The 10,548-nt window shown below is 43.2% G+C and overlaps 1 protein-coding gene across 2 annotated transcripts; it reads right to left on the reverse strand.

Moving 5' to 3' along the window:
* Nucleotides 1-145: 145 nt before the first annotated feature.
* Nucleotides 146-10,542, reverse strand: gramd1ba (GRAM domain containing 1Ba). 2 transcript variants are annotated; one of them, XM_041242419.1, is made up of 11 exons: nt 10,280-10,542; nt 9,813-9,956; nt 9,145-9,263; nt 8,888-9,030; nt 8,378-8,481; nt 8,029-8,229; nt 7,177-7,264; nt 6,645-6,656; nt 6,195-6,302; nt 5,644-5,764; nt 146-5,465 (listed from the first exon to the last, which is right to left on the reverse strand). In XM_041242419.1, exons 1-11 carry the CDS (start codon nt 10,455-10,457, stop codon nt 5,376-5,378), a joined length of 1,308 nt encoding a protein of 435 aa, XP_041098353.1. In that variant the 5' UTR covers nt 10,458-10,542; the 3' UTR covers nt 146-5,375. The 2 variants fall into 2 exon arrangements, with proteins under 2 accessions (XP_041098353.1, XP_041098354.1); XM_041242420.1 differs by lacking the exon at nt 6,645-6,656.
* Nucleotides 10,543-10,548: the final 6 nt, after the last annotated feature.

Raw genomic sequence — 10,548 nt, forward strand, 5'->3', positions numbered from 1 at the left:
AAACAGAAGCCACTTCATAATTGCATATGAAAGGACCCCGTTTATTGTAAAAAGTGCAGATTTGGTATTTTGTTTTTTTTTTGTTTGGTATATCGCACAGCTTGGTTTTACATGATAAACCTGTGCTGCTGTTGCTGTTTTTTTCCCATTTCCAAATTACAATTTGAAAGTGCATTTTCTAATTCGCCGCCTTTGTAAATTCCCAGTCTGGTGTCTACGCGGGAGCATAAACAGGGAAGCGGCTAAACCCTTCTCTCAGAAAGCAGCAAGCGTTCCAGTTTGACTTATGAAATCGACTGTCCCACACGTTTTGAAGGGTCCTCTCATTGTGTGTGCTAGCACGCAATTACCTGTACAGTTACAGTCTAGGGATAAATGTCTTTTACAATGCAAACCAGTGAAAACTGCATGTAGAGTCGGAAGTATGCCCAGAACTTACATTTGCATAATAATACGCCCCCAACATGTACTTCAAAATGTATTACTAGAACAATGACGTTATTCTGCCTACAGCATTGTAACTGGAACTGGGTTTCTAGCTGAAATTAAATAATTAGGGATCAGGGTTTGGGTTAATTCCAATTAAAATCCATTCCCTACAGACTGGGAATTGCAATCAGAACTGATTAAAAGGAATTGGCATTGAAACAAAGGGGTCGACCCCAACCCCATTAGGGATATGAATACACTTCTCCAACACATGTTTTAGGGGAACATTTTCAAGCAGTTTTCACACTGGTGCTCAATTCAAGACTGCTTGTTTGAACTTGCTTGAAAATATTGCTTTGACAGTTGCCTGAATTTAAAAAAAAAAAAAAAAAAAAAAAACAGCAATATTTCACTTTTAGCCAATTGTAATATCACAACAGTTCCTTTATGTGTTGGTGCAGATATTTCAGACTCTTGGATCAAGGTCGTACTGCAGATCCATTCAGAGTAACCTGGGGACTGTTGTTTTGAGGTGAGCTTTAGGCATTGTGCTTCACTGGGTATCCAGAGGCAAGTCTTAAGTACTGTGTACAGGACCTGCATTTACTCTGAAATGAATAGGCATTTTATTAGTTCATTCTTAGACCGATTTACCCTCAGCGTCTAACAACAAACACAGGATCACTCTCACACATGACCAACTCAAAGACATGAAGTACACATTCTTATTTGGGTCTGGACCACCCCCCCCCGTTTGCAAAATAAGCAGGCAAGGTCCAAATTTTACTTTTTGTCAAACCTGAAGATCTTGGATTGTACCATCACTGACAAAGGGGAAGCCACAAACATGTCGGGTCTAAAAAGGAGGTCCAAAGATTGCTGATGTTAAAACAGCAAAAAACATACTGCATGTTTCCCTGAAACACATTATAGATAGACAGATATATATATATATATAAAAGCTATACAATAGATTCAAGAGATCTTAAATCATATATATTTGTATATATATATAATTACAAAATGCATTTTGTACATTTAAAAATTAACCATACATTTTTAAATTAATGTTTGTTTTTTTTTCTCAGAAGGAAAAAAATAGTCAAAGAATATTGGGCTAAACAGTGGCTGAGATTTTTAAATGATTTAATTCATGCCTGTGCTTGCACCAAAAATCACAGTATGTAGAATAGGAAATTTTAATGTTAACAGCGCATAATGCCACTGCTGGCCAGACTTCCACGTGTTGAGCACCATTTTCATATCTGTATATAATATGATTAACCACTGCAAGCCAAGCTTATCCTGTTAAAAAAAAAAAAAAAATTCAAATCTCAATGTGTGAAAAACTTCACACGCTGCCTGTTTCCATGGATCCACTACATTCACACTCATACTATCCTTTCAAAATTAAGTTTTGAATCCATCAAGGGCTGAAGACCCCGTCATAGAACATTGCAACCCATTCCTACAGTGCTGTAAATGGCATGACAGGGGACACAGCTATTGAAACAGGGAGTGAGGTGCTGCGCCTTCTCGGCAGCAATATGACAATACTGCATCACAATCACGACTTCCTTTTTAATATTTAATATGTAGAATAAATATATTCATAAATAAATCATTTCATCTATAGCTGTCGTCTTGTTTCAACAGCATATTCCTTTTGTCTATCTATAAAGTGCACTAGAACGCTTTGCTGTACTCGGGGGCACATTCACCTGCATTTCCTTCTGTACAGAGTCAAGCCTTTTCACAGGAGCCTGCAGGGTTGAAATAGGACTGCATTGCTTTTAATCACAGCACCATGGGGTCTGTCTTGAATCTGATTTTCCTGCGCTTTGCTGATCTCATGCTGTTGTATCTCTGCTGTCTTTGGGAAGGGCACGTTATCCTAGGGTGGATGAATACACAGCTGTACAGTGTTTGTCTCCCGCTGTCTACATCAGTAGCAGCAATATACTTTTTTGGTTTAACACAGTGTATAATCTCTCATCTTCTTTACGGGACCTTTGTTATGGTATTAGATGTTTTTGACACTTTTTTTTGCATTGTAATTTATCAAATAATTCTCCCTTTTTTATCCTTAAACTTTTTAAAAAGGGCAAAACCTTTTGCTTTCAGTTATTTAAGCACACTGAATTTTGGCAGGAGATTTTAGTTTTTTGTCGGTCAGTGTGGCTTTCTGCTGTACACAGTGTAGCACTGAAAACAGGAGGAACAAACACTCCGCTGATTGGGATGAGACAATGAATGAAATGAGAAGTCCCTGGCCTGGGCTACCACTGGAGTACAATGTGGAGGCATGGACTGTTCAGCAGAGTGTGCGGAGACCTGAACTTGCGATCCTAGTCTGCTGTACTGCCCTGGTACAGGGGAGAGGAAAATCCGCTTCCAAATCGGCTTTTAAAACTCTTCGTGCGGAATCGCCATTGACTGCCACTCGGTTGTAAAGGTGAGGGAAGGACAGCTGCTTGTTTTGAAATGAAAACATTAATGAATGGCTGTGTTTAATACCGGCTTATTAAACACTTTTTTTAAAGGCAATTATGAGCGAGTATCAGCACACCCCCACTGGTATAGTAATCATTTCAAGCATGTCCACTTTTGACTACAATCCAATAAACGACACTGTCTGGCAAGGACAGACCCAGTACACAGGGCTGGTGCCTTCAGTTCAGCTTCTCTATTGGCCTGCTTAACACAGCAAGGCCCTGGCCAGGTGTTTTATCTTAACAGGGACTAATACAACCACATGACAGAATTACTATTTTTTTGATGAACCTGGATATTACAGAACATATAGATAGATAGCTATATTACTGTTCTGTAATATCCAAGTCTATATATTTATCTGTCTCTATATTTATTTATGTTTATCTATCTATCTATGCAAGCAAGTGTCCGAGAGCAAGGGATACTCTAGTTATCAGACAAACCACAATAGTTCGACTCCTGTGCGAATGCAACCCCACACCAGAACATGCCAATCTCCTTGTGCCCTGCGTCTATTTTAAATGACAAGTGTCTCTGTTTTAATTACTCCATTGGCAGTGCAGGTAGAAGCTGAACACTTGAGGTGGGAGCGCCCCCTTGTGGCTGATTGAATATCCCTCATATGCAACTTGCTTCCCCAGCAGTGACACCTATTGTCTGGGAGCGATCACTAGCTGGATGTGTAAGTAGTAACAGCCTTCTGTTATACAGCCCAAAGCAGATTGTCGTCTTGTACACGGCTGTTATTATTCAGGGCCATTCATAACTACTTCAAGTACCGCTGGCAATTCCGTTCACAATGTTAAATCTTTTTTTAAAATAATTAATTGGCTTTTACTGTGCATTGCATAGGCATTTTAAAGTGTCCAGTTTTATTTATGGTGGAAGTTCTCAGTTAAACACGGGACTTGTTTCAATTTACCACAAGCCTTTGCTTTAACCTGCTTTTGCTAAAATACTGCGAGATCCATGGGCCCTATGGATCTTCACTATAACAACACGGGAACAGTCCTCAATTTACAAAGCAAGCACAACAAGCAGGCTGTCCAGGCAGTTTAAGAAGTGATCATGCCGTGGAGCTAGCACTGTCTGTTTAATCTGGAATATAGTTGGGAATGTAGCTACTAATTTCAGGGATTCTACTCTTGCGTCAGTCTGGTTTTGCAGTTGAAGACGTCCGCCGCTACAGTACAGACTAAGCACAGGTGTAATAGCACGCATTGGTCAGCAGATGGACTCCTCCGGCTGGGTTTGCAAAAGGCAGTTTGGCTATGTTACTCTTAACACTTCAGCTACTACATGGACAGACATGGAATGGTTAACATTTCACACTCAGCAAGCATCCTACATGTCACAGACATGCCTTGATTGATGGTACAGAGTAACAAATACAAGAGAACCACTTTTGTGTTCCTGTATAAAGTATCTGACCCGCCTGTAACAGCACTGTTAACTTTTCTCTATATACATAAATTCATAATAAATAATCTGCATCATAATTCTATTTTTTTTTTCCATGTTCAAGCATTTTCAATATATTATATTCACAGTTTATAATTCATACACGTAGAACATTAAGGTCACCCAAAAAACAGTAGAAGCTGCAGCGCCCCCCTTTTCAGAACTTTTAAAGATCAGGGCTATTCCCCGGACTCTCTTTCTAGGAAAAACTTGAGTAGGGACTTCTTGAAAAGTAAATTCAAAATCAGTTCACCCATTGTAAGCTGGAACAGTCCATGGTAGTTAGAGATGAACGTCGGCTTACACACGGGTGTGCACAGCACCATGGCATAGATCTACCAGGGGAACCTGCTTCTATCTCTCCATGGCAGCTTAGCCAATACAGTGTGGATGCACTGCCAGCAAACAAAGGTATTACTTCTATAGAAAAAAAAAAACAACAACTTCAAAGAGCAGTGCACCTGACTGTACCTGGTCCCCTCCACCAGACGTCAGTTTAGAAAAGAGGCGCTGAGGTGCCGATTCTTGGGTACGGTCCCTTGCTTGGAACAGTCTGGAGATGCCTAAACAAGGTCTTCAATAATATTATTAATAAAAAAAAAAACACCTCTTCTTTTAAATCTGATTTTAGACAGATTGCACAGGACTCGAGCTACACGCCTTCCTTGAACAAGGACAGTCTAGAGAGGAAGTTGCATGCCTTTTTTGGGATTTTTTTTGTTTTTTGTTTATAATAATAAAAGGAGTGCAGGCCCAGGTTAGTGTGGCTGCTGTCTTTCCCATGCTGCCTCAGTGCTAAGAGAGCTCCACTTCCTGTTTTGTGGGCGAGCCCGTCTTTTTTTTAAGCCCCTTCTGGGGAGCAGCTGCAGCAGCAGCCAGTCCAAGTCCACTATCCTGTGGTTCCAGTACGTACACTCATCTCTTTATATTTGTCTGTACAGGTATTTATATATTGCACACCGTTCCCTTTTGGCCATTGAATTGTCTTGTCAGTGATAGTGGTTTCTCTTCTCCTCTGCCTCTGAACTGTAGTCCCTCAAACCAATACCATTCTGGAGATTTAAAAGAGAGTCCTTCATCTGTGTGAGAGAGAGAGAAGAGCTAGATTATTATAAAAGACAACTTCATGGCTATATAAGGGCTGTGTGGAATAGTTGAGCCAGAATTGAATAACATGCAGCCTCACTGGATTCCCTGTGGAGGGGAGCCTCGTGCCCGACCAGGCATTATTAAATAAACCGGGTGCTGTGTTTGTACCTGATCTAAAAGCAGCACTGATGATCGGATTATTTCCTTCCACTTGAGCAGCTCTGCATCGTGGTATCGCTGCTGTGACTCCAACAGCTGGGCCCACTCCATCTGAGACTGCGGCAGCTTGCTGGAGAGCAGACAGGCAACTCTGAATGACTTGTACACACACACACACACACACACACAAAACACACAAAGAACCCGATAATGCACAGCGCCTGCGGTGAAACTCACTGAGTGAGCATCTCCCTTACTGCAACCGCAGCCCACATGTTCTCTATTTTATAACTGCACAGCGTATCTCCATCATTTTACCCCACCAGAATGTGCTTCACTGCAATCTCCCGACTAGAAGGACGCATTGTTACAAAAACCAACAGTTCCCTCTATCTGAATGGCTGGAGCCTTTCCTGTGTAACAGTGTACTTGGGTCTCAGACACTGCCAGCGCTGTTGGAGGGGGGGGAGTTACTCTGTTTACCAATAGAGTGGACTCCACGACCGCTGTGTCTCAGCCCCTGCCTGCTACAGAACGGCATTGCAGCCAGTGTATGGTACCTCTCATGAAGCCGTGGCCCCTGCCACGTGGTGAGGCTCTGTGTGGTGTACTCCAGCATCCACAGCTTGTAGAACAGCATCATGTTCAAGAACACCAGTACCACCAAACTGCAGAGAAGACAGGGCGGTGAGTGAGACTGAACTGAGAGGGAGCACATGGGAAGAACAGACATCGGGGCTCTCTCTGAATCTACACGTTCTTACACCTTAGCGATTTTGTATTTATAATGCATTTTAAACAGCAAAGAGGCTACGCTTTGTTTTTTCAGTTTTGAAATGTGAATAAATCCCAGACAGTTCTTTCTCATATTTAAAAACGTCCACTATATCGCATGCACTCATTACTACCCTCATTACTGATCTAAAAGCACAGAATGCCACCCGTCACAGAGAGTGCCCATCCTCATTAAGATCAGAGCCAGACAGTGCTGTACACGATTTCAAAAGTACCTTAAACAGATCCTATTGAAAGCAGTAAAAGAAGAAAACAATCAGTGTATAAAAACAAGAACAGTAAAAAAATAATTAATTAATAATTAAAAAAATAATAATCAAAAAGGAAAGTTGTGGATCTCATATTAAAGGGAACTTCCTGCTTCCTAAATATAAGCAGGATCGGAATAAGACTCCTATTGCATAGCAGTTTTTAGTAGGAGGTTAGTAAGACACACCTGAGCTTGTTACCTATACACTGTGGCTAACCAGGTTCGTAATAAAACCTGGAGTGGGTGAAACCGCTATGTAACAGGAGTCTTATTTTCAACCCTGCGTAAACCTTCAGTAGGCAATGTTAATTAGTAACACAGACGATATCCCCCCCCTTAAACTGCCTATCTTCTGACTGCATGATCAATACAGTGTACTAAGGTGATTCAACAGTGCAGTGCAGAATTTATTGTAAGTGCAGGATTGCCACCTCCTGGTCAAAAACCAGATTACAGAATGTGTCTCATTGTAAGCTGCAATAAGCTGTCCTACTTACACAAAGCTAACTACCAGTAGTAACTTGGAAACGCTGTACAATGCAAAGCCAGGAACTTCTTCTGGGATGTATTTAGTTTGTGTGGAACCTGAAAAGACAAGAACAATATGTATCATTAAGATTCTTGTAAAACACTACTCCATATAAAAGAGTAAGATTCAACACAGCAGCAACATTTATAAATACAATCTGTAACATTCAGTATCTATTGAAATAACAGGAGGTTAGTAACGACTGTTTGTGTACAACAGCACTGTTAATTTTGTTTGGTAGATTTCACTACAATACAATAAAAGCTGCTTGTTAAAACTGAAATCAGATTGCTGGAATAGAATAACACTGAGACAGCTGGAGGACTTGGCAGCTGAACAGCGAAAGACAAAACAGAAGAGTATCTTCCTTTATCTTTCTTCCTTTTCTCTCAAACTCTTGAAAGGGCTGTAGCCAGCCAGCGGATGAAACATCTCACAGATAACAATCTGTTTGAATCTCTGCAGTCTGGCTTCCGGCCACATCACAGCACCCAAACTGCTCTGCTCCGGATTGTGAATGATCTTCTGCTTAATGCTGATGCTGCTGCTCCCTCTGTCCTTGTCCTCCTGGACCTAACTGCTGCTTTTGATACCATAGATCATAGCATTCTTCTTGACCGCCTTCATAAGAATGCTGGGATCCCTGGCACCTGTCTCTCCTGGCTGTCCTCTTACCTATCTGCAAGCATGGGGTCTGTTTTTTTCCCCAATGCAATGATTTTTTTGAAGGGAGCCCCCTCTAGGTTGTGCCACGTTTGATGCGGTGGCTGGGCAGCTCATTGGTTCGAGTGATACTTGGGGGTGGTGGGGGTGCTCTTACCTGCCACGTGTTTGATGCGGTGGATGACCTCTTCGTCAGTGGGGGTGGTGACTGGGCTGATAGCCTCCTCTAGGTGCTGGGCACGGATGTGCGCGAGCGGTCGTTTCCTCCGCCGCACGCTCGACGTTTTCGTCGCCTTTTCTTTGGGGGACTGCCGGTGTAGTTCGGTGAACAGAGTCTCTGCCTTCGTCAGCTCCATCTCTGCAGGGTATTTGAAAAAAAAAAAAAACATATGAAGAACGACAGATTCCCAGCGCAACAAAAAGGGAGACTAGTAAGAATGTGAATACCGGCTGAACTACAGTACTGGGCTTCAAACCCAGGCTCTCCGACGCCATGCAGTTCTCACCTAGATGTCTGAAGTAGTCATCCAGGCCACTCCAGAAGTTCTTCTCTATAAAACTCTTGACCAGCCCCCAGGGCTGTTTCCTGTACCGAAGCTCCGTAGACACCCTGAAACACAAGCACAGTGTTTATACAGCGCTGCCCGCTAGGCTGCAGACGGGTTTATTACATTAGGAGAGACAGTTATCACACTGATTTCATGCAAGGAGCTACTGATGTATTATGTATATATGGCTTGGAGTCCATTATAAAAATAACACAAAAGAAACAGGTTGCATCAAAAGGTAGATTATGCAAAAAAAAAAAAAAAAAAAAAAAAAAAACAGTAGTATTGCAAATATTCTTGTTTTTACATCCATTGTCGCTACGGGATCGCAAAAGAACTAAAAATGCGGACGCGCTGGGTGAGTCAAGTGCGTGTTGAGACCTCACTGGTTACTGGCGGAGTTGTGCTAGGCTGGTGTTTAAAAGGAGGGGGCGGTATCCATGATGAAGGAGTATCAGGTTCGCTTACCTCAGCCGGCACTTGTTTTTGGCTACTCGCGTGAGAGTATATCGGTTCAGAGTGTAGAAGTAGTCGTGATATGGGACTTCATGCGTTATCACCTCCGCGTCGATGACGTAACACTCGCTCTCCTGGCTAGCTTTGTACAGCGTCTGCAATAAAAACCGCAAAGTTATTTCAACGAACTGCTTGGAGAGGTCGTGTCTTTTGTTCTGCGCGGGGCGGGGGGGGGGGGGGGGGGGGGGGGGGGGGGGGGGGGGCCTCACCTGCGTTTCGCTGACGGTGGCAGTTTTGGGGGCCAGGGGGTTGGTCAGGGTGATTGTGTACATGATCTCTCTGGTTTGATTGCCATTGTCCTCCTTCTTCCACGGGTGATACACCATGTCTGAAGGGGGGGAAAAAAAAAAAGTTGGGCTATTCGGAGAGACACAGCGAGCCTGACATAATGAAGGATTCACCCAGAGGATAAAACGACAGAGAGCGAGCAAGACTAAGAAACAAAACCAACACACAGCTGTGATATACATGTGACGATCGTAACACTTCATAATCTTTTCCATCTTTACTCCATTCTACCTCTTTGCTTTTATACTTTCCACATTTTACTTACTTGCTGATGTCCACCTTATTTTCTTACTTTCATTAATTCTACATTGTCTCTCCACTGCATGCATGACTAAGTGTACTTGGTGATGAATGACCAACTCACACCAACTGGTTAAAGTCTGCTCATGCAAGACCAGCAGGCACTCCTTTTCTCTTAATGGGGACACTGGGTGTACAGACCAAACTAAACTGAGTGTAATAAGAAGGCATCCCTAAAACTCCTTTCCCCCCTGCAGATAGTGAGAAAGGCTCCTAGTGGGAATGCTTCACTAAGCTTGTTTTAGTGTTGCTCCAGCACACAGTGTGTTCTGTCACGTGGATACAGTACCTGAAAACCTCCTTTGCTCCAGGAAGTCCCTCATGAACTGCGACTCTGTGAAGAGCAGGCTGTGCATCTTGTCCACACTGAATTTGAACACCTCGTTGATAAACACCCGTCCGTTGAGGTCACCGTAGAACGCCTGCACCTCGCCTGTGGAGCACAGAGTCTGATTAGCCCATATGTTGTGTATTTACACACACACACATCCAAGCAACTGACACACTGCAGCACTCCAGAGAAGTATGAAGTAAAACTATACTTGACGTTTCGGCTAGGACCCTGAAGAAGACACTAGCTGGAACGTTTGTTTACTTGACAGTTTTCTCCTAGATTTAGAATTCTGATTGAGGGTTCTCGAGTTCGGAAGGTCTTACAGAGACTGCAACAGCCACCTCCGCAGGTCAGAGAAAAGCCAGGCTGGCTCATTGTTCGGAGGTCTGCGGCCCCGGGGAAGGCTCTGCCTGGCTGCCTACCCTCGTCGTGGGTCTCCGAGGAGTCGCTCAGCTCAGTCGGGAGGTCCTCGTTGTCGTTGAAGTCCAGCGAGGGGGAGTTGACCAGGATGCTGTTGTCATTTTCATTGTTCTTGTCGTTGTTGATCTGGGGAGCGAGGAGATCCCCGTCGATCTGGTAGTCTGTGTCCTCTTCTACCATAAGAGCCCCGTCAAACTGGGAAGGGAGAGGGGGAGAGGAGAGCACGGTGAGGGAAGCTTGTGTCTATACTTGGCCTCTTGTTTTAGTGTTC

Source organism: Polyodon spathula, unplaced genomic scaffold (assembly GCF_017654505.1).
Source record: "Polyodon spathula isolate WHYD16114869_AA unplaced genomic scaffold, ASM1765450v1 scaffolds_1286, whole genome shotgun sequence".
Lineage (NCBI taxonomy): Eukaryota > Metazoa > Chordata > Actinopteri > Acipenseriformes > Polyodontidae > Polyodon > Polyodon spathula.

Coding starts and splice junctions, on each gene's coding strand:
- gramd1ba (XM_041242419.1), bottom strand. CDS start 10,457: ATGGTAGAAGAGGACACAGACTACCAGATCGACGGGGATCTCCTCGCT. Junction 9,957..10,279: donor CTCGGAGACCCACGACGAGG/GTAGGCAGCCAG, acceptor TGTGCTCCACAG/GCGAGGTGCAGGCGTTCTAC. Junction 7,265..8,028: donor CCGCATCAAACACGTGGCAG/GTAAGAGCACCC, acceptor TTGTCTTTTCAG/GTTCCACACAAACTAAATAC.